This window comes from Chanos chanos, chromosome 1 (genome assembly GCF_902362185.1).
Source record: "Chanos chanos chromosome 1, fChaCha1.1, whole genome shotgun sequence".
Classification (NCBI taxonomy): domain Eukaryota; kingdom Metazoa; phylum Chordata; class Actinopteri; order Gonorynchiformes; family Chanidae; genus Chanos; species Chanos chanos.
Window position 1 is genome coordinate 57,528,623 of NC_044495.1, and position 26,796 is coordinate 57,555,418.

Genomic DNA, 26,796 nt, shown 5'->3' on the forward strand with positions numbered 1-26,796 from the left:
GGAGGAATGTTTCTGATCCGTCTCCGGAGACAATTAGTAATCCGTCCACTTTAGCCGCGAGCAAGAAAAGTGTTGTCAGAGGCCAGGGGCCAGAGGCCAGTTATCATCCGAAAGAGAATCGTTACAAAACCCGCGGTGGCATTCCTGTACTCCTTCTTCTCTGTCTTCACATTTTTTTTTTTTTTTTGTTTCTCTCTTCTCTTTTTTACAGCCAGCGATAGATCTACGTTTCTTTTATTTATTCATTTTTTCCTTTTTCTTTTTCTTCCATGTAGTTTTTGATGGCTACCTCTTTCAATAGTTTTCTTGGCTGCGGAGAGATTTTTGTCTTTTCAAAGCAAAGGAGAACGGGCCGCTTTGGAAAGCTCAGCGGTACAGTGTGGAATCGAACGGATTTTGCTAGAAAACGATACGATTCCGGTCTAAATTTCTACGCTGAGAATGATTTTAGTAAAATCGATGGATGAAGCTGTGTCTCAGGCTATGTGCAATTAACATGTAAGTAAAACCTAAAACATGTAAAAAAAAAAAAAAAAAAAAAAAAGTTGTGTCCCATGGGTTGTTTACTACTTTCTTGTCTTTTCAATATTAAATGTACTCAACTCAAAAATGAAACAAACAAACAAACACACAAACAAATGCACAAGCACACAAACACACAAACAAACACACAGAAAAAGTTACATCATTTCATCTCTCCTCACACACATTGTGCTCTTTGACTCTCGGCACACCTGTTAATTCTCTTCAGTACTTTCGGCGGACAATTCCCTCTGTTTTTTCAGCTGACTGTGCTTCTCTCTCTCTCTCTCTCTCTCTCTCTCTCTCTCTCTCTCTCTCTCTGTCTCTCTCTCTCTCTCATTCTTTCCCTCTTACCCTCCCTCTTCACCCCTCACACACTCTCCCTTTCTCTGTCTGCCCAGCCCTCACTCTCACTCTCACTCTTCGTCTTCTGTCTCCGTTTCACCCTCTCTCTCTCTCTCTCTTTTGAGAGGTCTGTGGTCTGTGTGGAGCTGCTCTCTGCTCCGCTGTGCGCGTCTGACTGAGTTTGGTCCGTGTGGCTGCGATGGGTGGCCCGGCTACACTATCAGTGTTGAGTCTGTCCCTGCTGGCTCTTTGCTGGGCTTCAGCGCGTGGAGTGTCGGTAAAGAATTTGCAGTATCTGGACAATGCAGGGGCACAGAAAGCTTTGGAGGAGAGAGCGAAAAGAACACAGGGAGAGGGAAGGACGCAGGAATCCGCAACAGGTATTGTAACATGTTCCGTCGGGATGCGAGAGAGATGAAAATAATTTTGTAATGATTTCTTTTTTTCTTTTCTTTTTTTTTTACAAGCGTAGCATATTTAAGAACTGTCAAAACACTTCAGAGGATAAACTGAGGAGATTCAAATTCTATGCCGGTGCTCATCAAGTATCGTATTTTATTTACAGCATGTTAAAATATTGGGGACATTAGTTATTCGAATAGTCTGTAGTTCTGGGCAAACAGAGAGGAGTGAAAATGAATGAGGTAGATCTGAGACATGCCAGAACTTTCTTGAGTTACACACACACAGACTTTCAGAAGTGAGACAGCTCCAGAAAGAAAAACATACTGCAGTCTCTCTGTCTTTCCCTCTCTCTCTCTCTGTCTCTCTCTCCCTCTCTCTCTCTCTCCCTCTCTCTCTGTTTCTCTCTCTCTTTCTCCCTCTCTCTCTTTCTCTCTCTCCCTCTTTCTCCCTCTCCCTCTCTCTCTCTCCCTCTCTCTCTCTCTTTCTCCCTCTCTCTCTCTTTCTCTCCCTCTCTCTCTCTTTCTCTCTCTCCCTCTTTCTCTCTGTCACTCCCTCTCTCTATCTCTTTTTCTCTCCCTTGCTCTGTCTTTCTCTATCATCTCTCTCTCTTTCTACCTCTCTCTCTTTCTCATTCTCTCTCACACACACACACAGACACACACACAGACACACACACACACACACACACACCTGTCCACAGTAAAACATGCCTTCTCCAACAAGACACAGCTGAGAAAAACTCTCACACGGCCCAGCCAAGACAGTTGAATATTCAGCAGAAACAGTCAGAGTCTGGACCTGCATTTGAGAGGCTGGAAAACAACTGTAGCACATCTTGCAGACAGATCTCCAGTTTTTTCTTTTCTTTTCTTTTCTTTTTTAATTTTAAAAATGTAAAATAGGGGGAATGTTCATATCATGCTCTTGCAAACATTTTATTCAACATGGGTGAGATAGCTCCCACCTGTATCACGCTCTTGGTGCTTTGCCAAAACACTAATGAAAAAGTATCATGTAAACATTATGTAAATATCATGTAAATAATGAGAAATAAGTCTTAAATCATTAATGTAACAATGTATCATCACTATTAGTATTAGTATTAGTACTAGTGGCAGTAGCAGTGGCAATGGCAGTATTAGTGTTGGCAATTGCAGTAGTATTAGTAGTAATATCAGTCATATAGTAGTATCAGTATTGGTGTTGTAGGTAGTATCATTATTAAGGTTAATGTGTGAGTCAGTTCTGCTAATGTTTGGCATCTGCTTTTTGCAGGCTTTAAACATATGATTATTAGCATGCTTGTGGTGCTCCCTGAAAGCAGATCAACATTTTCCATGAAAACCAGGACTTTGACTCAACAGTTAAGTCACAGTTTATGGGTGGTGGAGAAAACAGAAAAATTATCTTCATGTGGCTTAGTTAGCCATAGAATTACCCTTAAATTCACAAGCACCCTGTAAAAGCACGAGTCAGTTTTCTGATGCTGTCTTTAGAGTTGTGGAGACTGCTGGAAAAACAATCAAAACTTTTCTTTACTAAGAGATTCTGAAAGCTCGCCCTTCATAAAAAAAGTTCTTTTGGAGATTATTTGTAACCGGTGATGATGTCATTTAGAGGCGGAGCTATTCGTTACGGAAACTATCATTTCTCTTTTGATCCCATGTTTGCTGATGTCACAACAGAGGAACCTGTGTGCTCTCAGGTTTTGCTTGGCAGGTCTGAGGACAGAAACTCGGAATTACAACAAGCAGGTTTTGTGAAATTTCCTGTTGTGTAATGCTGTTTTTTTCCTTTTCCATGTGTTCCCAGGAGGGTTTCCAAAATTCAAAATGACCACATGCTTAATGGCATCCGCATTTTAATGTCATCTGGCATCAAGCTGCTGTGGGTAGATAGTCAGTCAGTGAGCAAAGCTCTGGTTAAAATGACTTAGTCACTGAAGCTGACTGACTGTCTCCACAACATTAGAGTTTCCACAGTCAGTTAAGGAGAGATCCGTTAGAGATGCAAGACTGATATAAAGGACAAGAACACACACACCTGCACGCACACACACACACACAAACACAAGCACAAACGCTCACACACAAACGCACGCACGCAAGCACACACATACACACACACACACACACAATTGGGATGGTATGCAGGGGATAAACACAGATTGGTATTTTGTGGAGAAGAAAAACGTCTCTGTTGGTATCTGCCAGGTGTTGGCACAGCTGTGGCACATTGCTGAGGAAAAGTGTTGTCAGACTGGCCCCTGTTACACCTGAAAATTAATCCCACAGGTATCTTATGCCTTATACCCATGGCTTCACTGCCACTGATCGGGCGGGGGGGGCTTTTAGCGGGTTTAGTGAAAACTCTGAGTTAGTTAACTCTGAGTAAGTAGTAACCCTCCTAATAGAAGAGCCCTATGGCTTTGTTTTTGCTAGGAGAGTGAAGCCATAGGGCTCTTCTATTAGGAGGTTTACTACTTACTCAGATTAACTAATTCAGAGTTTTCATGAAACCCGCTTTCTGGAATACCCCCAGGCCACACACCAGAATAAGTCTCATATCTTCAGATGGAGGCTTGAGAAACCACTCAGGGAAAAGAATTACTCAGTATCTGGGGAAGGTATCAGATTGCATATCTGAAGGTATCAGATTGCATCAGTATGTGCTGATCTAGGGTCAGTTTCACTTTTCATGATCTTAATAAATAGAATCATCTGGAACTGATTCTAGATCAGCGGTCTTACTCTGAGACACTCGACATATGTGGTTCCTTTTCTAGAAACAAAGAGCTTATGCACTAAAGCAGTTCTTTTTTTCTTCATCCATTCATTACTGTGTTCCTTTCATCGTTTCATTCATTTCTTTATTAAAAAAAGAAAAGAAAACAAGAACAAAACTGGAATATAAACAATGCCACAAAGTGTTTTACATAAACTTACACACACACACCGTACACACACACACGCACGCACACGAACGCACACACGCGCGCGCACACGCATGGACACACAGACACACAGACACACACACACGCACACGCACACGCACACAAAGTAAATATACGTGTTGGACACCTCTGTTTTCCTCCTAAGCAACACCACGTGATTGACAGCCAAAGTATATTCATATTTTATCTGAGACAGATTCAGAGAAGTCTAGCCTTGTGTCTGACTGATGATGTCATTCCAACTGAGAGGAATGTTTCCACAAAATCTGGAACTTTCTTTGCGCGATTCCTTTGAGACAAGACAGGATGAGAGTTTCAAGTTCCAGAGAGTCTGTGTCAACAAAGTGAGGACAAATTGTAAAAAAAAAAAAAAAAAACCTAAACAAACAAAAAAGATATATATGAGTGTGTGTATGTGAGGGAGAGTGTCAAAGTATTTCAAGACTGTGAAACGTCTGGAAAACTCACATGTTACTTATCCTTTATAATCCAAATATGAATGGGCGTGACTGATGGATTATGTGCGTGCAAGAACACTCACTCTCCCTTTGAAAACGTGTTATATTTTTTGGCATTGCCAGTAACTTGTATTATAATGTGGACGTATTTTTCTTTCCTAGACTTGTCAGTTAAAAGTTGCATTGTGGTGAACTGACATGAGGGGTTTCTGTGGAGTTTTCCGTTTCAAAGTCTTTGAGTGAGATTATCCACGGTGAATTTCTGTTTCTCTCTTCAGCCACTCTACAAGTGCGAGTCATCCCTACATACAGGAAGTTCTCACCTGGGCAAAATGTAGGAGCAGTCTGTGAAGGTAGGTCACCTGACTGCACCTTGAATAACACCTACAAGTCACTTCATTATAACTGATGTCCCCTTACATTTCATATAAGCAACCTCTGATTGGTTTTTGCAATACCTCCAAAAATCTATATGCTTATGGAAGTTTTGAAGATGATCGGACAATCCTGTCTCTGAGGAGAGGGCTGTTTTTTTTTTTTTGCCTTATGTCTCACGGTGTGAACTTACTGTCCATGTGAATCTAGCCTGCTCTGCTCTGTTTGACTCCAGTCATAGGCGACGCAGAGGAGTTGAACTGGTTCACCCCAAACGGAGAGAAGATTCCACCGAACAAGGGTGCTACTGATGATGGAAATACAAACCCGGCGGCAAACACTCAACAGAACCGAGTCTCCAGACTCCTCATTCGCGGCGTCGAACCAGAACACACCGGAGTCTACAAGTGTGTGGCTAAAAAGGGCAATGAGGAGTCGGTGGGCACATTCGAACTGAAACTCGAGCGTAAGTCCTCTCCAACGCGTTAATAACATTTCCCTTGTGTTCCCTTTATGTTATGACGCCACTATTACATGGTATGTTTGCATTACATGTACAGAGTAATTGAATCATAGCCATGGCCAGTCATTTGAGGAAAGTGTAGAGATCTGCTCTAATGGAGTTTCACTGAGATCTGTGTTTACTCTGGCCCAGTCGTCTCACAAACATGGCTGTAAAGAATTGTGGGAAGTCGTTACTGATGTTTCTGGAAGGAAAATGTAGGCCCCCCATCACATTTGTCCAAAAAGGCAACCAGTTTTATGTTTATCCTAGTTCAGATAAAGTCTAAAAGGTGCCAGAGCTGTGTTGAATATGCTGTTATATATATATATATATATATATATATATATATATATATATATATATATATATATTATCCAGCATTTCTATAATCCTTGTGTTGGAAATAAAGAGTGAACATTTTGATTTTTGGCCAGCAGTCTTGGTAGGAATATTTGCTTAGTCTGCTTTGTTTTGTCTAGAAGTGGTTTAAGAGACCTAAGGAAATGAGAACTGCTTTAGAAAACAATTCTCTTTCACACTGTGTGATGTGGCCGTAATAGAAATTGGTCTGACTTCATTTTAGCAAGCTATAAACCGAATGTAAATCAAGAGTAAACAAGAGCCCACCAGTGAGATGTTTATTACTGGTATTTTGTTCAGATTACGACTTTGAATATTATATTGGGCATGAAGAGCAAATTATCTTTCTTTCTTTCTTTTTTCTTTAATAAGAAAGAAGCTTTGTTTCAGAAATGAAAGGACAGAGTACTAGCAGACTGCTGACACAACCTCTTTTGTGTATATGGATATAATTGCAAGTTAGCACCAAAATGAGCTTCAAATTCTTGCAGTTAAATTCTTCTCAAGGGAGTAGTACAGCAGTCCAGCACAATTCCCACTTCCCCTGTGAATCAGTTACACTGGGGGAGAAGAGACAGACAGAGAGAGAGAGAGAGTTTCAACCAGTATTTAGCCTTAACCATGATTTACTGACCTGGAGGCAAAGTACTACTTGTTGAGTCAGCAGCAATGCCAACATGGCTAAAAGAAGTGTGCAACTTTAATGAGAAGTAAGTCAAATTTAAGCTTAGCTTCCATCAGTGTTCCTTACAATGTGATGATATTTCATCTTTAGTTTTTGGATGATTTGGGTTTTTTCTTTTTTTTTGCTGTTTTTAATGTTTTGAAAGCAGATGGTCCACAGAACCACAGTAGAAAAACACGTTTAAATGTCATTAATTTGGCAAGACTCTCTGGATGAACCATACCAGTTGTGACCTGAGAAAATGGTTGCTGAGTCTGAAATACAAGTACCCCAAATTCTTTATGAGAGATATTATTTCTAAATGGCTCAACTCTCCAGTCTACATAAACTCATAAAGAATGGCCTATTCCGCTCCACCTGACCAACCAGTCTGCACTTTGTCACCAAGGTTCTCAACTGGTGCTCAGAAGTCATGGTTTGTCTATCAATGTTAACCCTATCACGCGTTAGACCCCTGGTGCACTGTATTACACCATCGTGGGAGAAGCCCGCGTTGAATTTTACATCACTCATTTTTAATGTGAATTTTCCCCCTTTCGCCCATCAAGAGACGAGATTCCGACGAGCTCCAGAGAAGGAAAAAAGAGGCAAGAGGCAGAAGGAGCCGAAACCGACGAAAAAACCCAAAGGCCCGAAACCGACAAAGAAACCCAAAGGAGAGAAGGGCAAGAAAAAAAAGGATAAAGGGAACAAGAAGCAGAAACAGAAGCTCACCACCACCACCATCCCCCCCACTACTACTACCACGGAGTTACCCACAACCACTGAGCTGATACTATACGACGAGGAGTTCATCGATCCAGAGCCTGATTCATACTGGGATGAAGGTCGGTTCCCAGTCGTCTTTAAATCGTCTTTAAAACCATTAGTAATGATTTGAGTAATGATCTGTTTTGTCTTGATACAACTCGAGACATGTAGATGTACTTTAAAAAAAACAAAAAAACAAAAAAACAAAACTCTGTCAGAAGGTATAGATATTCTTCATTTGTAAAATGTATGTTATTATGTAAGAGGAGGAAATAAACCTGGAGATCCTTGGGTTTCCCCAAACTTGCTCCATCTTGATCTTGGCTCTTGGCGTTGAACAAATTGGAAACTAAAATTGTCTCTCCTTGTCTGGCGAGGTTAGCCATGAGGAGTCTGCCCTGAAATCTGGTTTTATGTAATTGACAAGGAGTAAAAAGACTCGTTCTTTATTCACAGTCTTCCCTGAGGAAATTACCATGGCACCCACGGATCCTCCCGTAGATTCTCCTGTGGATCCCTCTGTGGATGAATACTCTCTCCCTTATCCAGAGGGTGAGTTCTCCACAGCCTGACGGCTTCATAGACACCATGACCCGGAGTCGAAAACACAGGCCAAATACTTCACCATGACTCAACGATTAGCGAACTGGAATCACTCGGGTTTGGATAGGTTTTTCTCCAGAACCTCAAATGAGCAGAACACACTGACATTTCAGAATGACAACATAATCCACATGATTAGATTTTCCTCTGTTTTCTCTCTCTCTCTCTCTCTCTCTCTCTTACTATTTATTCCCCTTTTTGGTCAATTGAATCATTGCCAATTCTCCATTGAGTCCACAACCCTCCAGAATGGCTGGGGAGAGTGCAGACTTCCATGTGCATCATCCAGTACACGTGGAGTCAAATACCACTTCTTTTCATCAGACCGAGGAAGATTTTTCTTGAAAGCCATAAGGCAGACGGAGGTTCACACTATGCTCCCTAGATCTGTCCACCCACTAGTCTAGTGCCCTGACCAGCCAATGGGAATCAGTTTCGCAGCAATAGGGAGATGATCCCCTTTCAGTTTCCCCCACCTGTGTACACTGCTTATTTTTGCCTATGTGGATACCCAGCCAATCCTGTCTTTTTTCTTTCCATTTTTAACTCTATTTATCTTTCCATCTCTGTTTTCATTTCTCTCTCCCTCTCTCCCTCTCTCTCTCTCTGTCTCTCAATGTTTATGGCTTTATGCTCTGTCTCCAACATGTCTCTTAGAAGAAGATGACTACTGGAAGCTGGAGGACCCAACTCCTGAAGCTCCAGTGACTGGTAGTCATGGAAACGAGGATGACAGTTACTGGGATGCCACATGTAAGTCTCTGACCTGCTCGCATTTCACGTCCTTAGAAAACCCAACAAAACAATATTTCTGGACATGGAAAAAAAACACGAAATGTTAGATGAGTGTACGAGAGAGAATAAGACAGGCATTTTATAGACAAAATACTCCCTTGAGTTGCCCTCGTAAAAACATATGCTGATAATTTCACTTTCTGAATTTTATTTCAAAACAATTACTCTTACTTTCCACTGGGGAACGATCTCATATTTCTTCCATGTTCAGGCTGACATTTTTTTCTCGCCGTCATCCGTTCGAAAACAAAAGGAAATAATATGACGTTCAGTCCCTCTCTTCTTTTTGCTTCTATGCTTTTTCTCTCGTCGACAACAGATGAGGTGCCAGAAAACGTACCATTCCCAGATGGCAAGGAGGTCAGCTCCACTGATCACGACTGGAAATTTACAGTCACAGGTGTGTCCTTTTTCTGTTCGCGAATGTTTTTATTTATTGTCATCGTGAAGAAAAATTAAGCTTTTATCCGTAAAACCTCGCAGTTCAGTTCCTAAGCTGTTTGTGTTACGACGTTGTTGATTTTAGTTAAGTCAAAAAGTTTTAAACATGCATTGGAAAGCGTTCAGCAGATGTGTGGTTAGATTTTGAATGAGTTTAGCCGTGGCCTCAGTGGCCCAGATTCTGTTCTCTTTTATTTTTTAATAGTATTCTGGATTTAACAGCCTTGTAGATTTAAATGAAACTGTTTATGTGATACTGTTAAACAAGGCAAATAACAGTGTGTGTGTTCGTGTGTGTGTGTGTGTGTGGGGGGGGGGGGGGTGGGGGGGGGGGTCATTTACATACTCTTTTTTTTTCTAAACACATTTAATGTAAAACCCAGAAGTGCTTTGAAATCCAGAAACACTGTCGTGGTCTTTGAAGACATTGTAAGCAATCCAGACACAGTTTAAAATAATATATCTTTACGGAGAGATTTACATCTCCCTCAGCGAGATTTCTCTCACAGATGCAGCTGAAAATGAGAGAAAAAAGTCATTTATTTTGATGTGGCGTTGATTCTTTATATGTTCTTCATCTGATGCAGAGGAACCTACAGTCTCCCCCTATGAAGGCACGTTCTACGAAGAGTACGATTATAAATACGGTATGGAGGATGTCTCTTTAGGATCTTGTGAAGTACTAGGGTCAAGAAAGTCTTACTAGAGTGAACAAGAATGAAGATAATGTCATGTTAAGTGTCCTGAAATGGAGAAATAACTTAAGCCGGCTTTGGTATTCAACAGACAATCAAAAAACAAAACAAAACAAAACATTAAAAAAAACTGATAGATTTGGCTGCTCTGTCAAGGAAAATTAGAGTACAAGTAATGTGAACTATCATTTCTTCTCTGAAGTAAACATTTTTGTAATTGATGAGAGTTTCCACAGTAGGTTGCCACAACAGTTCAGACCAGATGAAGCAATCTTAGGATTCTTCTGGAAGGGAGCTCTGTCGGTCAGTTGAAGCGAGGATTAACGTTGAAGACGAATGCTGTATTTTATCTTGTCTGTAGATATGTATATGAATTACCATCATGTCTTGTTCGGGGAGTACAGTACAATGTAATGGTGCAGTCCATAGAGAAAGCAACACTAAGCTAATTTAAACTGGATGAACCAGAGTAGCAGGGCTCAGAACAGAGCTCAATGGAAAGACTACCATGCCTTGTTTTTATTATGTTATGGGGCATTGACTCGATCCTGATTTTTATTAGAGAAAAAAACTTTGGCAAATAACTGAAGCTGCACAAAAAATAAAACAAGACGAGAAAAAAATGTAAAAAACCCCCCCAAAAAAACAAAAAAGCCAAAGTCTAAGGTCTGGTAGCAATTTCCATTATATCCTCTCAGCTCTTAGCCTTTTTTTTTGTTAAATATTCCTTCTTATTTCTCATTTTGTTATTGCGCCACAGAAAAGACGAGAGAGGAAGAGTTCGAAAGAGCAAGAAAGGAGGAGGAGGAAGAGAGAGGTATGATATCTTTACTCCCTCATGAAAAAACACGTAAACATCGTAATTCCATGCTCTGAGATTAGCGCTGTGTGAGATAGTCTCTCATTTAGTTCCCCGCCAAGTGGTAGGTTCCCTTCGACACAGGGGAACCAAAATAAACACTGTAGTTAAATCAAGCGTCAGAGCATGTACAGGTACAAATGATGCGTTTCAGATTACGATGTGTGTGTGTCTGTTGTGTTGTTCCTCTCACGTGTCTCTTGTGTCTGTATGAGTGAGGATGAAATACAGATTTTTTTTTTAAAGCTACTCCGTCATTCCGCCGCCGTCCGTTCACACAGAGAAATACACAAACAGCCATAGGCCACAGCGCGCGACAAGCAATCCTTTGTTAATCATGACCCCCCTACTGACCTCTACGTGTGAACTTTGACCTCATGCTTCAGGACACTGACAGTTGGCCCATGAGCTTTCGGGTTTTTTGTTTTCATCCAAGATCGGCAATGAGAGGGTGTAAAAGCCACTTGATGTTACAACTTTTTTACGTAACACCTCACACAAGCAAGTTTGACCTCTGTCTGAACCCGTAAAGCTGCTCTTAGCTACAGGAGTTTAAGAATGGTAAAAAACTGAATCAAAGAAAAACGTTTTGGCTCGTACCTCGGTTAGGTCTAGTAACATATTACACCAAGTGCAGATAAGCATCTCCAGTGTACGCAGTAGATAAATCCCCGGGGGTTTGTAAAATCAAGCCTGCAAGTGCAACACTAGCTAAGAAACACAAAAAATGTTTAAAACTGCAACATTCTTGAAAGCAGAGAGATCTGTGTTGCTATGGCAATCGGAATTGGAAGGTCAGTTAAAAGGTGAAGGACAGGAATGTAATGCGTTCTTGGCCGAAGTGTAAGGAGAAAGTACAGCCCAACTGACTTTTCAGTTTCTGAGAGTTGTTTGACTGTTTCGACAATAAAATTTGCAAGATTTTGGAGACATTTCAAAAGGAGGAGGCGAATGAGAGTGTTAGAAGAGGGCGGCAACGTGAGGGAAGACACAGAATGAAGTTAAAGAAGGAGAGAGAGAAAGAAAGAAAGAAAGAGAGAGAGAAAGAAAGAAAGAAAGAAAGAAAGAAAGAAAGAAAGAGAAGAGAAGTAGAAAAAGAAGAGAGGTAGAGAGAGGAGACAGAGAAATTTAACAAGACATACAGGAATATGAGAACTGGGGGTAAAGAGAGGTGTTTAAAAACTGGCAGAAACGGGGAAACTCCACAGCTATGCAGCCATCGGTGTGCGTCTGGGTCCTGCGGTGCGTAGTGGGAATCTGGGACGTGGGAAGGGATGGGGGGGGGGGGGGGGTGCGCCGGGCAGAAGCCATTCTGTAACTGTAGTGCAGTCTGGGATTTCCTGTTAGACTTCCTGTGTGTTCAGCGCAGACCTGCACGAAAGATATATGACATTACCCAACGTCTGTTACCATTTACTACTACGTCTAGTCATATAACAGATGGTACCATTCAGAACGACTTCTCTGTGGAGTGCATACGTTGCACCAAAGTGCAACCAAGGTTTTAACTCTTCACTGACAATCAGAGAGACTTAAATATAAGCACATTCGGGTTTGAAAGACGGCATTATGTTACAGGTCCGTATTATGTTTGGTATGTTGGGAAGCTATCTTGTTTGCCCTAAATATGAAAATTACAGAAAATTTTATGGATTAATAACATGAACATAAACGTCTGGCCTAGAGACTGCGCGTTGCTCTTAGCCAACTCCGCGTCTTTGCTTGCAAACCACATAATGAACACAGATGCCAAAAATTCGACAGAACATTTTGAAAAGAACTGTGTTTTTCTTTCCTGTGCAGAGGGTTTGAGAAATTGCAATGTTGAGTGAGTTATTGCATTATTCATCCCCGATGCTTTTTCTCTCTGCAGAGCGAGAACGAAGGAGGAAGGAGGAGGAAGAGGAAGAGGAGGAGAGGGCCCGCAGGATTAAGAGGCCTCCCCCACGCGTCTACAAAGATCCAAAAAGTTAGCGAAACCTTTCCGTGTTTCTCAGGAGTGCTCGATCTGCCTATCCGTGAGCCGGGGGTTTGGGGAGTGATGTCATATCTGTTGTGTTCTTACCTGTCAAACAAGCTAGGGCTTTTCTTTTCTTTCTTTCTTTCTTTCTTTCTTTCTTTCTTTCTTTCTTTCATTCATTCATTCATTCATTCATTCATTTATTTATTTATCTATTTATTTATTTATTTATTTGCTTGTTGCTGTTGTTGTTGTTGTTGTTGTTGTTGTGGTTGTTGTTTTTGCTGCAGTTTCCGTATGTAAAAAACAGTTTTTCCTCTATTTTCACCTCAAATGTGCCACAATTACTAATTAGCTGAGTTAGAATCATTTGCACAACAGTAAATGAAAACTAGACTAGCTTTGCACCCAAAAGTGATTCATCTATTTGAATGGAATCTGTGTCAGTCAACTTGCTATGGTCCTGTTTGATGCCGAAGTCGAAATATCTGTAGATGTAAAATGTAATGTTATTAAGCATTGAGCCCTGCACAGTCACTGTAAGCTTACGTAAAAACATTCAAGCAATCCTATACCAGTTCCTCTTGGTCTTCCAAGTCAGCACTGGCAACACTCCTAGTTCAGAGCAAATAGGCAAATCCCTCCGCAATGTGACAGGGCTTCAGACTCCAGCTCAAATGTCCTCCCTCTCCGTGGAGATAAAGCAAAACTGTTGATAATTTTGGTTAGAATAAATCTATTGTGGCATTTCGCCTGAGGTGACATTCAAGAAGGATTCATATACTCATTTTTCGGGCAGGTGCCATTAGGGTTAGAGTGAATGTGAATGTGAGTGAATGTGAATGAGTGCTGTGCTCATTTTCATAATCAGAGAAAATAACCTTAGTGCCAAAACGTATGTCTCTGTTATGCATCTGTTTCTTCTCAGTGGAAATCACTAAGAATGTGATTAAATTCTTCTCCACTCTCGAAACAGATGTACAGATGCATTTTTTGTTTTTCGTTTTTTGGGGGTTTTTTTGGAGTAAATTCACCACAATCAAGACCGCACAAACCACAGACAATGTAAAACATACAGACATTTTTGTCAGACACAATAAGGTAGTATGGCCTCTTGTTAGATGAAAATAAAAACAATGGAGTACTTTTTGATCTTATCTAAGTATAACAGGACAAATAACACGTAGAAGCTGCCTGCATTGTCTCTTTGTGATCAGCACACACAGACAGGGTAACTGTAAAGTTCTTACAATTTGTTTGCATACTTTTAAAAGTGCCATCAATCACACAGTGTTCCATTGTGGTGTGAGAGTCACATTGACGTGTTGGGTTTGAAAGATTTCACCTCTCCTAACTAATTTTTTTTTTTTTTTTTTTTTTGCTTGTCTCAGTCTGTCCTCCTCTGGGATTGGAGTCCCATCAGGTGGAGACTGACCAGCTGTTGGCATCATCCATATCTCACCATCGCTATAGTGTTCAGAGAGTACGCCTCAACATGCAGGTATAGACACACACACACACACACACGCACACGCACTCACACAAACACATGTACACACACATACACATACCCATAGACATACACACTTGAACACACACATGCACACAAACGCATGCATGCATGCATGCCTGCGTACATACACACACACACACACACACATGCAAACACACGTACACACAAAAACATACCTTTCTTGATTAGACACAGTGGATAGTGACAAAGAGTTGATGATGAAGATAAAGAAATTAGATAAAAGTAATTTAATACCCTCCTTTCAGAAAAATGTAAAATAAACACACATGAACATATGTGGAAATATGGTTTCTCCAGTCACACTGCATATGTTAAATCTGTTAGTTTTGTTTTCTCTCTCCGTCATAGCAGCTTCTGATGTATTTATAAGAATAAAATAAAAAGTATTGATGAGTAATTAGACAAACACTGATACACACTTCATCGTCTCAAATAACCTTAATCAATAATTAATAACATTCATTAAGATCATTAAGATGTTAGGAAAATACTCACAGTTTAATCAGCTATAAATATTCATGGTTTATTTATTTGTTTATTTTGTTGTTTACTATCGCAGGCATCTGGTAATGAAGATGATATGAATGGTGGAGCATGGTGTGCTAATAGCGATGAGAAGGTCCACTGGGTGGAACTGGACGCTCGCACACTCACAGAATTCACTGGAGTCATCACACAAGGCAGAGACGACCCCTTAGAGTAATCTGACCTTATTGTCTGTTACCAAAAACTCTTTAAATGATTTTGAATTTAGGGCCTTTTGGCTAAAGATGTCGTCGGCCAAATCCGTCCACTAGATTTTTTTCTTTTAGTTGTCCTTCAATTTTATACGTTTTTTTTTTTTTTTGTCTACAGGAGTGACTATGTGACCTCATACTACGTGGCCTTCAGTAACGACAGCCGAGAATGGACTATTCTTCACGACGGCTATGCTGAGTGGGTAGGTTCCCAAATTTGATTTGAATTCTTTTAATTTTTTTTCCCAGAATATCTAGTCAAACTGAGAATAATTCCTGCTCCCTGATATTCGTACATGTGGGATTTGTGATGCAATCGACAACTGTGCGATTTTCAATTCATTTACTGAAAAGAGTGAAAAATGCCCCAAATAAACTTCACAAGTCATGTTTGTGACTGTGGCCTATAAGAGTTTTGTATATGTAGTCTGTCAGAACCGGGAGTAATCCACTCTCTCTCTCTGTCCATCCGTTGCTCCTCTCTGTTCCCTCTCTCTCTCTTTTCCTTAAGCTGTTTTTCGGGAATTCGGATAAACAGACCCCTGTTGTGTCCCAGTTTGTGGAGCCGGTGGTGGCGCGCTACATCCGGATTCTCCCGCAGAGCTGGAACGGAAGTCTGTGCATGCGCATGGAGGTCATGGGTTGTCCCATGCCCGGTGAGAGACACAACCTTTGACCTCGAGACAGGAGTGGTTCTCACGTGATTCCATATAAAGGCATTAATTAAAAAAAAAAAAAAAAAAGAGCTTGTTGGTAGATTAGAAAGATAATAATTGCAATAATGACAGAGCAGAGAGGAACTGAATGTGTGTCTTGGCTGTGTTCCCTCTCAGATACCCACAGTGTGTATCAGAGCCAGAATGAAGTCACCCCTAGAGATGACCTGGATTATACCTACCACAGTTACCATGATATGGAAAAGGTGAGAAGGGCACAATCCAGACCGCGCTGGCTGATGTGCTACACCAAATGCCTCATTTGTTCCAGCATATGCACAGAACATCCCCATGTTGTCAGAGACTTAAAACAGCGTCATCATTTTTTCATTTCTACAAACTTGACAAACCAGCTCCATGAAGTTCCACTAAGTCACGCAACGCAGCGTGTTCCGCACCGAAAGCCATTTGTGATGGTGTGACGACCCTGGCCTTAGTTGGTTGTTAAACACGTACGGTTTGTTACGTGCCGTTTTATGTGCATTTAAACTGGGAGGATCAGTGTAAAAAAAAAATAAAAAATTTACGTGGACCGTTAAAGTTACACCACAGCTACAAATCAGCGATCAAACACCAGGCTGACCTAGTAAATTAAAACAAAGCGTCCAACGCCTAAAAAAGACCTAGAGGCTGAGAGTTCATGACTGTTTTTGGGCATGAATCTTGCGTTATATCTCCCTCCACTGTCTCTGCTCTAGCTGATGAAATCCATCACAGAAGAGTGTCCAAACATCACTAGGTTCTACAGTCTGGGAAAAAGCTCAAAAGGGTTGGAGATGTACGCCATGGAGATCTCTGACAACCCTGGGATGCACGAAACGGGTGAGGATTAACAGACGAGTGCTAATTCTCGAAATGTAACCACGTATAAACTGGGCGTAATAAAGTAGGTTATAAAGACTCCAGTGTAGTGTATGACATGGGCATTACTGATTACATGGGCATTACAAATTGTTTAAAGTAAAGTTTGCTTTAAGCTATTTGAAGTGAGCTGTGAAAAAAAAAACACCTTCACATAAAAATCATTTACAATTGAAAGAGAAAGAGAGAAATCGTTGTTTGGATGTTATTTTCAAATTGTTCTAACTGGTATTTTGTATCCGCTGCGCCTCTCCTTGTTTTTCCAGGTGAACCGGAATTCCGTTATACGGCTGGTCTCCATGGTAACGAGGTTCTGGGTCGCGAGTTGCTCGTCATGCTGATGCAGTACCTGTGTAAGGAGTACAAAGACGGAAACCCCAGAGTGCGCCGCCTGGTGGATGGGATTCGCATACACTTGGTACCATCCCTTAACCCCGATGGCCACCAGAAAGCCTTTGAGAGGGTCAGTGCCATATTTATTTATGTTGAATTTAATTTACACTCAATTTGCTCCAACGTTCAGCAGTAGACATTTGCCTCTTTTCTGTGTCACATCCTCTCTCCAAGGAGCCATACTACATTCTCTCTGTTTTTGCAGGGCTCAGAGCTGGGTAGCTGGACGCTTGGTCACTGGACAGAGGATGGTCATGATATCTTCCAGAATTTTCCGGACCTTAATACTGTCTACTGGGAGGCTGAGGACAAGGGCCTGGTGCCCAAAGTGACACCTAATCACCATTTGCCCATTCCAGAGGGTTTCCTGTCTGACAATTACTCGGTAAAGGATAGGGTGGTTGCCCATGCCCTTCTTTCTTTTCAATATGAGTGACAGTAACCTGTCTTTTTAAAAACCCACCATTAACATTGTTTTACCTCAGTCTACTGTGTGTGTGTGTGTGTGTGTGTGTGTGTGTGTGAGATGTATATATATATACACATGTTTATAGTATTTCCTTAGACCCTGTATTCATTTACATTGTACAGGTTGCAGTGGAGACACGTGCTTTAATTTCCTGGATGGAAAGCCACCCATTTGTCCTGGGTGCCAACTTCCAGGCTGGTGAGAGGCTGGTGACGTACCCCTTCGACATGCGGCGCCTCACGAAGGAGTCTGAGGAGATGGAGAAGAAACTGAACGCCCGCCTGAGCCGCCGCAAGCGACAGTACGAAGAGTCAGAGGACGAGGACCGATACCGACACCATGGGTACCATCAAGAGACCTACGGCTATCACCAGGAGACCGACGGCTACCACCAGTCAAACTATGGCTATGAGCATGAGAGCTATGGATATCACCATCAGAGTCAGGGTTACCACCAAGAGAGCTATCCAGAAGGGTACCATGAAGGTTACCAAGAAGGTTACCAAGAAGGCTACCCTGAAGGTTATAACGAAGGCTACGGTGGAGGTGGGTACGCCGAGAGTGAGAGCGAGAGCGAGAGCGAGATCCGGATGGTTGAAGACCAGTCGCTGTTCCGCTGGCTGGCCATCTCCTATGCCTCCACGCACCGTTCTATGACGCAAAGATTCCAGGGAGGCTGCCACAGTGAAGATCCCACGGGAGGGCTGGGTATCATCAATCGGGCAAAGTGGAAACCTATTCCAGGAAGTAAGTGAGGAGAGGAAGGGGAAGAAGAACGAATGACAGTGAAAGACTTCAGTTTGTGGGCATACAGGGCCACAGTGCCAAATTTATTTATAATCGTGTCACGAGCAAGTGAAATTATACAGTAGGAGTTAATATGTCAGATTTTGCCGCATGAAATGGACTTTGAAGCCCTTCTCTACCTTGAGATTGTGCTGGTATCCTAAAGGCGCTTAACTGACATATTAATTGACATATTCCTAAGGACCATTACCATGTGGTTCTTCTCTTTGTCTTACTCAGGCATGAACGACTTCAGCTATCTACACACTAACTGTTTCGAGTTGTCCGTCTTCCTGGGTTGTGATAAGTTCCCCCATCAGAGTCAACTCTTGCGGGAATGGGAGGACAACAGGGAAGCCCTGCTGACCTTTATGGAACAGGTGAGGGATCCTTAAACCTATCGGCACCCAGCATGGGTTGGGATTGGGTGCCATCCCGAAAACGCGATGCGACCTCGCGCTAACGTTTGAACTTCTCCCAGGTTCAACGCGGGATACGTGGCGTGGTGAGAGATCGCCAGGGCAACCCAATTCCAAATGCCACTGTATCTGTGGAGGGGGTGAATCATGACGTCAAGACATGTGAGTTGAGCTCTGCTGCAGTTTGATATACAGGCCCTGTAACCTACCAAGTCATAATAGCTGTAGCATCAAATCTCTTATTGGGAGTTAAAACATCATCATCGCAACGTATTATCATATTGATCACCTTCAGCCCCACCCCATACAAATACAATGTTTATGTTCATATTTTATGGAATAAAGCTGTCTACATATACTCTTTTTTTTCAGGGGAATCTGGTGATTACTGGCGCCTGCTAAATCCCGGTGAATACAGAGTGACGGTACGGGCAGAAGGTTACGCTCCCCTGACGAGGCTTTGCGTAGTAGGCTTTGAACCCGGCGCGACCCCGTGCAATTTTGAACTCAACAAGTCCAACTGGGACCGCATCAAACAGATCATGGCGCTCCATGGCAACCGGCCCATCCGGCTAGTGAACAACGGGGGTACCAGTCGGTATGCCGGCAGGTATCCCGTCATGAAACGGCCTCCGGCAGTTAGCGAGGGCGGGAACGGGGACCTGGCGCGCCGCCGCCGCTTACGGCTAATGAGGCTCCGTCGCCTACGACAGCAACGGTTACTCGCAGCCATGTCAACCTTGCCCCCAACGACCACTACAACAACTACGACAACCACCACCACCACCACGACAACCATGCCTCCCACGACAGAGAGTACCACGCCCTGGTACGACTCTTGGATCCTGACGGAGAACTCCACCTACACAGAAAACGAGTACACAGGCTCAATACTGGACTACGACTACAACTATGAGGTTGACTAAGTGCGGAGGTGTGTCTTAAGTCAGAGTTTGAGTAGGACCGATTTTCTCATCTCAAATTTTTTTTTTTTTTTTTAACTGCCATACAGAGAGATACGGTTTTAAAATTTCATCTGAGAATAGACTAGCGCACTTTCTAGAACCAGTGCTTCTCAAGACCACTTCCATAACCAAACCAAAACCCAAAACCCTGCATGCTTAAGGCACCAAAGAAAGAAGCATGAGGAGTTGAGCATTTTTTTTTTTTTTACAGACGAGCCTTAAGCTCCACGTGCCATTCAGAGATTCGCTCATCTGTTTTGTCCGGGAAGAGTCTCGTTTAGCGAAGGTTATTCACGATGAGGGCTGTACTGAATTGTGACAGGGTAGGGAGGTTTCACTTGCTCTTGCTCTGAGGAGAAAATGCAGACTTTAGCCTCTCTTTACCAATAGCTTTAATGCTTTTAGAGCTGTCCTGTCAAAGCTAACATCACTGATGCACTTGCACACAAGCGATGTGACTCTTTCTATGATTACTTTTCAATGTTTTTTTTGTTGTCGTTGTTGTTGTTGTGGGGTTGTTGTTTTTTTTTAACAAATGCTCATGTTTTCATGAACAAACTGGACTTTTTGAAGGATTCTGTACAAACAACAAACTAAAACCGTTTTTCTACTGAAAGAAAAAAAATGAAAAGAGAGAGGTGTTTTTATATTAAAAAAAAGACTTTATTTACATTTCTTTGACCCAGATAAAGCAACCATTTAAACACACCAAGGTTGCACAGTTTGGGGATTTTCCACAAAAAGATCTCTGAGATTGATCTGAGGTATAGAACAGTCATTCTTCAGTTAATAAAGGCTCTTTTGAATATCTATGATGTCATTTCCTGTCTTTTTTTCCCCCCACACACAAGATGTCGACAAAGCATAATCATTGTGGTATTTATTACAAAACCAAAAAAGTAACAATTTTTGAGTTCAGTAACAATGAAGTGTCTGAGTATGTGATTGTAGTCTTCTCATGCTGTGAATGTCCTTGGCAAAGGGTAAACAAGGTCATCAGGTAAAGAAACAGCTTGAAACAGGAACTTAAGTAGTCTGGTTTTCCAGTAATGAGATCTGTATTAACTCAGTATTTTTGGAGTATGTTGTGGAATATATGGAGTATATTGTATCAGGTGACTAAAATGTAACCTGGTATACCGCATACCAAGATAAGACAGTTTGAAGGCATCTTTCTCAGGTGATGGTTTATATTTAAAATCATAACCATTTCTGCCAACTCTCCAATGATGTTTTTGTATTCATTATGTGATATATATATATATATATATATATATATATATATATGCACACCATGGGAACGAGAGACAAAGACTCAGATGTTACCATGACGACCGTTCCGGCAAAGCGAAACCTCAGTGGCTGATGTTCATCTCGCTTTCCTCGTCATCTTCGGAAGAGAACGACGAGAAGCTAACCGGTTCGCACTCGAGGGTGCGCAGATTTACTAGGCAGGCCGTCTGTGTGCTGCTGAATTCTGGGATAGCCACAAGGAGGACCTCCTGTCCCTCTGGTCCTGAGGGAGAAAGGGGAAATTGTCAGTAACGACATATCGAGCTACTTCAGTATCTCTACACAGCAGCCTGATGAGGTACTCCACTGAATGAGAGATTCCCATTCAGCTAGATCATTTTAACTGTGACACGTCAAAACTGCCTGACAGAGGAAAGATTAGGATTACAACGGCTAAAACACTCTGACTTTTTAAACTGAGTGATGTCACTCCTCATAAAAACCTATGATTCCCCCAAAACACATTTCAGACATTATGTCAAACTATAAATTACAGCCAAAAAGGGTTTCTGTTTCCTATATGGTCAACAGGAACATGTTAATAGTGAGGTACCCACCTGTGATGCGTTTGGACCGGAAGCTGGGTGCACTTCCAGTGAAGTACACATGGGGGCAGTCCTCCAGAATAAAGGGGTCATTTTGGTAGAAGGGGTAACAGCCTGAGATGAAAGGTAATCAGACGGTGAGAAGATGGCCTTTGAGAAAATCTGTCCTCTTAAAAATGGGAACTTAAGTTTCCTTTCCTTTTCACTGTTAATGAATTAAGTTAAAGTGTGATTAAAATCACATTCCACAAATTAAAAGGAAACATTGCAAAAAAAAAAAATTTAAAAAGTAACTAAAGTTTCATTTTCTGCTCAGTATCCCTTTAAGATCTTCATGACATGAATGGAAAAAGAAAAGGCTATCAGAACTGCTTCGGACTGAAATGTCTGACTTTCGACAGTCTCCATTATAAACCAGTAGCACATTCCCAGGTGCCCTGAATGAGGTCATTACCCAGCGTGTCTGGTGCAGTGGGCGCCAGGTGACGTAGCCTCAGAGTGCCCTCTAGAACCTCCAGATGGTCGTCCACACTGCTGTACTTCACTATATCACTCACGTTCTGCCCTGACGTCCCCAGGAACCTGTGACAAAACCATACACAGCAGTCCATAAGCCAGTCATTAAGGCTTCACATAGAGTACATAAAAGGCACTTACACAACGTCTATGACAGGTCGGTCAAAACTAACTAGATTCCGTTCCGCAGAAAATGTTGATGAGCTATTCTGCTCCCTACGACTGTGGCCTTTTGTTAGCAGGGTTCTGTGACGGTGCTCTAACGTCTGATTCTAAAAGCCGCGAGTCTAGCCATATACTCACCGAAGCCCGTCTACGTCAGCTTGGTAAGGGTTGCTGACCAGATGTAGGGTGGGGTAAGGGACAGAGAGGGGAAACATGCAGCGATGAAGAGGTTGCTGTGGCAACGTGAAGTTTGTGGGGTCGTACTGCCCGGGCATAACATCTACAGGTATGGAAGCCTGCAAAGGACGAAACACAAACTGAGGGTCAAGGCTCTGTATCTGCCGACTACCCAATGACAAAATTCATTCCAGTCTTCATGGTTTGTGGTTCTTGGAGAGATGGTGCTAATATGTAAGACTGCTGTATTTGGTTGAATTACGGGATCATTCACTCACCACTAATTGTACTAGCAATTCATCTAGAAGCCTGATTGCCTCCACGCTACCAGCCTGTGTTTTCTTAGTCAGGTACTTGGCCTGGAGAGAGAGATAAACAAAAGAGGAAAAGAGAATTCAAAAGACTGACTCTTATGGTAGTTCTTTTTGTGGCAAAAAAATATAAAGGTGTATATATATATTTTTTTATTTTTGTTATAAATGCATACAGTGGATTAGTTTTGCAGTGAAAAGGTGGGTGGTTGAAGGGAAATAAGGGGGAGAGGAATCCCTTGTGGATGGTCTTATGTTTTTTTTACAAGCTTACATCCTGAGACAATTTACAAATCAATTCTGATTAATATTGTGATTCTAGGCAAAGTTTTGCAAGATCTTGAAATGTATTTGTCTGTGCTGCGAAATTTCTGTTCTATTCTCTCCCCCTTTAAACGTGTGGGGAAAATATGTATTTCTCCTCTGTTGCCGTCTAAGTCAGTCGCTTTCTGCTAACCTTGGTGGTCGAATCTTTATCTTGGGTGTTTTGACTCAAGAGGTTCCCCGCCAGTATGACACGGGAAATGGATGCTGCCCCGCTCTGCTCACCCTGGTCACCCAGGTGACCTGTTACCATGTCAACCAACAGCTGCAATCCCAGCATGCTGTCTGCTCCAGTGCCGCCCAGTCCCAGGCCAGAGGCCAGCAGCACGAACCTACCACGCGTGAGAGGAAAAAGCATAAGATGTGAGTTGAGAGGTTAAGCTTAGTGTGTATTGCTGTTGCTATCCTATTACAGAAACACTTAGTAGGAAAGAAAGAAATAAAAAAAGAAAGAGAACAGGCATCATAGCACTCTTAAACTTCAGACGCTGTAGGTCACTCAGATAGATCAACAGATCAGAGAAAAACTGTAACTGTAAACTAAACTTCTGCAGTAGGAATATCTGACGCGCAGTAGAAATGAATTGTATTTGTTTCTGCAGCGGAGTGCAGTGGAGCAGCACAATCCGGAGGGGTTTACCTGTCTGTATTCAGGGGCGGTCTCGGTGTCTGCGAAGGCAAATCCGCCATGCAAAACTCCTCCACCATGAATTTGCCATCATTCTTCTCTGCGCCGAGGACGGCGATTACGCTGCCTGCAGACGAGAAAACGAACAGATCTCACCACCACCGTGACGACGTAAAGACATGCCGGCACAATCTAGTTCATATACTAATCATAAAACAATAAAAGAAAAAAAAAACCCAGCTCCACTTTACCTGTGACAAACCTGGGTGTGTCGATGTTGCCCTCCAGTTTGATTCTCTGGAGCTCGTCCTCCAGAATGAGCTCGTCGGAGGGGCTGATGTATTTGGCACGCGGTGGCTGGGGCAGGAGGTTGTGCTAAAGTGAAAGTGAGAAGAAAACAAACGGTGAGAACCAGGGAGCTTTAACTCCTAAACATTTAAAAGACAAACAAAAACAAACAAACAAACAAAGAAACAAACAAAAACAATTTTGGGAACAGTCCTTCTGCATGATGCCTTGTGCTAAAAAGTGCAGGTGTACTTTTCTGTTTCCTGGCGGCGTAACGGTTTTGTACCGAAACCGAAAACCACAGTTCTGCAGTCCTCGGTTCAGTTCATAGTTTGTGTGAGGTGAACCGTAGATTTTATTTTTGCCCATCTCTGCTCATGTGAGATAAGGTTGTTTTTATTTTTCTTTCCCAACATGATGTCAAATCACAGGGAGCAGATGTTCTGTGGATAGGAGAACCTTCCGCGCGTTTTTGATCATTAAAAACGATGTTAATTATGACCTGAAGCCGGCATGACTTTTCTTTTTCTTTTCGTTGAATTTGACAACAGTTTTAATGTCATGTCTTAAAACAACTGTTGTTCACGTTTAGTCTTAGACTCATTTTCTAAAAGAAATGTAAAAGTGCTGAGGATTAGTTGGGGTTTTTTTTTTTTTTTCATTCTAATTTTTTGAAGAGCTATATAACTGTTTGTGTTATATTTGTTCTTTTGTGTTAAATTTGCATGTGTTTAAATGAAAAAGAAAGAGAAACTTCACTTCTCAGTTGATTCAATTTTCTTTCGGATCAAACCGTGGCCCCAAACACCAAGGTAACAAACGATAACCGTGATTAGGGGCGAACCGTTACGCCGCTTAACGTTTACATAGTTGACTTTTTTTTTTTTTTCCAAATTATGTTGCGCGTGAAGTCGACGCGCGTGTATCTGTGTACACGCACAGTAAAACAAACTGAGGAAGAGTCTGTTTAACACACCTCCTCACTGATCTCCTTCAGTATGGATGGCTGCAGTTCCATGTGTTTGAAGATGGTCCCCACGACCACACACTGCTCACCCATCTGCAGATCACACAGCCTCCGCACTGGCACAACAGAGCCTGGAACAAAGTCCTGAGTTATTACCTCCTTCACAATGACAGCTGCACTCCATTAACTCAATATGGACAATAACAGCAGCAGCTCAAATAAAAAGACATTCAGATGATATAATTCAGTGCCATATAAGGACATGAATTTAAAGGGAGGGTCACGATATTCAGGAAGAAAGGGAGGTGACTGTAGAATCCTCAACCGTATTAAAAGAAAGGGGCGGGGGAGGCGTAGGGGTGAAAATACATAATATATTCATAAGAGCGTCTGACCCCATTTCTGTTCGGCCCTGGCAGACAGTATTCCCCGCATCTGCATCAGTCGGGTGGCATAGATGTGGGCATACTGGCGGTTGAAGCTGCGTTCCCCGAGCCTGAAGCGTTCCGAGCGGCTGGAGTACGACTGCTGCTGGCGCTCGAATACGGGCTCCTCCGAGCCAGGCGGCCGCAGAAGGGTCTCCTTCGGTGTGATGACATCCGAGAACATGACTGACGCCTGACGAGATAAGATCAGCGTTTCTGATGTGGACCAATCAAGTCATCAGATGCCTTAGAGCAGTCACTCATGCGTCTATCTGGTACAATCTTCCTGACTCTCCTCTACAAAGAATGCAGTTAGGCTTTTGATTAGCTGAGAATTAGGAGTTTAAGCAGGACCGGAGCAAAGGCGTACACATGCTAAGCTATAGCTTCACTCTCAATGTTGAACAGAAGAGTGCAAAAAATAATGAAGTTTTCACTTTAAACCGGGCTATCGAGAATCCACTACTAAATACCATTTCACGTGCATTCATAACCAAAATGACCAGTGTCTTTTAAATGGCTAAACACCAAAGGAGGTGATCCTGATTAATCAAAGGTTATATAACACAGGAGATGCATTCAGATTATGACTGCAAGTTTGCAAAAGGTAGGCTGACCTTTCACTAACCCACTGGTTTGACTGTCTGTCTGTCCCGCCCCAACTCACCCCTATAAGTATATGTTACCGCCAGAGGACAAATTTACATAATCTAACAAAATGAAAATAACGTGAAATACAGTCGTGGAAAATCAAAATAACCTGAAGATGAAGTACCTCTTATTGTAGAGGTGAAAAGAACTTTCAGGAGCTGTTAGCTTTCTAGCTCGCTAGGACAGACTTGACATGGTGTATGCCAATGCCTGTTGATGCTAAACCACGGTCTGCTAGCTAAGGGTAAGATAAAGGTTGCACAGAAATATTAAGTGAACGCATCTTCCTCTTACCTTAGCGGTTTATGTGTTGAAAAATATGTACAGTCTGATATTTGTATCAGATTATAAAGCAAAAAAGGAAGATTATAACACAGTCGGTCTTTACCATGGAAATTGACAACATTAGTATCTCCCGCTAAATACTTCAACTTTCACCTCGTTACGTTTTCACGACAAAACGTCACACATGAACCCGCCATTTTAATGAGGTCAAATCGCACCTCGTTCCATTGCGGTGACTCCTGTCCATTGAGGACAACTCAGAGCCCAGAAGTTGAGGGCTACGTTGATAACTACTATTATGGACAATATATCCCATGCTAGATACTTTCCATCAACTAAATGGATCCTGTAATCACTTTCTTTTTTCTTTTTTTTTTTTACCGATTCCATGTAAATCATATTCCCCTCTCAGAACACCGTGGAATAATTTTGTTTCAGTCCCCGATGTAACCCTAGCCCATACATCATTTTGAATGGAGCATGCAAGTTCAGTCAGTGCAGTGAGAGGTAAGGACGAAACAAAATTACATGAACTTTAATATCAGTCAAGTAGGTGTTTGCTGCCACCTACTGCCAAGGAAAAGTTAAAAAAAAAATTGAACGCATTTGGTTACAAATGCACTAACAGGG

The 26,796-nt window shown here is 42.1% G+C and overlaps 2 protein-coding genes across 2 annotated transcripts; one reads left to right on the top strand and one right to left on the bottom strand.

Annotated features, from left to right (window-relative positions):
* Positions 1-1,024: 1,024 nt before the first annotated feature.
* On the top strand, positions 1,025-20,389 carry aebp1b (AE binding protein 1b). Its single transcript, XM_030780660.1, has 22 exons — positions 1,025-1,247; positions 4,962-5,036; positions 5,294-5,524; positions 7,157-7,435; positions 7,815-7,910; positions 8,619-8,714; positions 9,076-9,156; positions 9,785-9,844; positions 10,653-10,709; positions 12,625-12,720; positions 14,103-14,212; positions 14,805-14,944; positions 15,101-15,185; positions 15,494-15,638; positions 15,816-15,904; positions 16,397-16,520; positions 16,826-17,022; positions 17,158-17,337; positions 17,544-18,168; positions 18,448-18,587; positions 18,689-18,788; positions 18,999-20,389. Exons 1-22 carry the CDS (start codon positions 1,067-1,069, stop codon positions 19,550-19,552), a joined length of 3,741 nt encoding a protein of 1,246 aa, XP_030636520.1. The 5' UTR covers positions 1,025-1,066; the 3' UTR covers positions 19,553-20,389.
* A 509-nt stretch (positions 20,390-20,898) lies between these two features.
* pold2 (polymerase (DNA directed), delta 2, regulatory subunit) lies at positions 20,899-26,241 on the bottom strand. The gene is made up of 11 exons (XM_030786470.1): positions 26,176-26,241; positions 25,201-25,423; positions 24,815-24,936; positions 23,802-23,925; positions 23,563-23,677; positions 23,056-23,254; positions 22,566-22,646; positions 22,249-22,406; positions 21,884-22,011; positions 21,442-21,543; positions 20,899-21,107 (listed from the first exon to the last, which is right to left on the bottom strand). Exons 2-11 carry the CDS (start codon positions 25,412-25,414, stop codon positions 20,947-20,949), a joined length of 1,404 nt encoding a protein of 467 aa, XP_030642330.1. The 5' UTR covers positions 25,415-25,423; positions 26,176-26,241; the 3' UTR covers positions 20,899-20,946.
* Between the last annotated feature and the right edge of the window lie 555 nt (positions 26,242-26,796).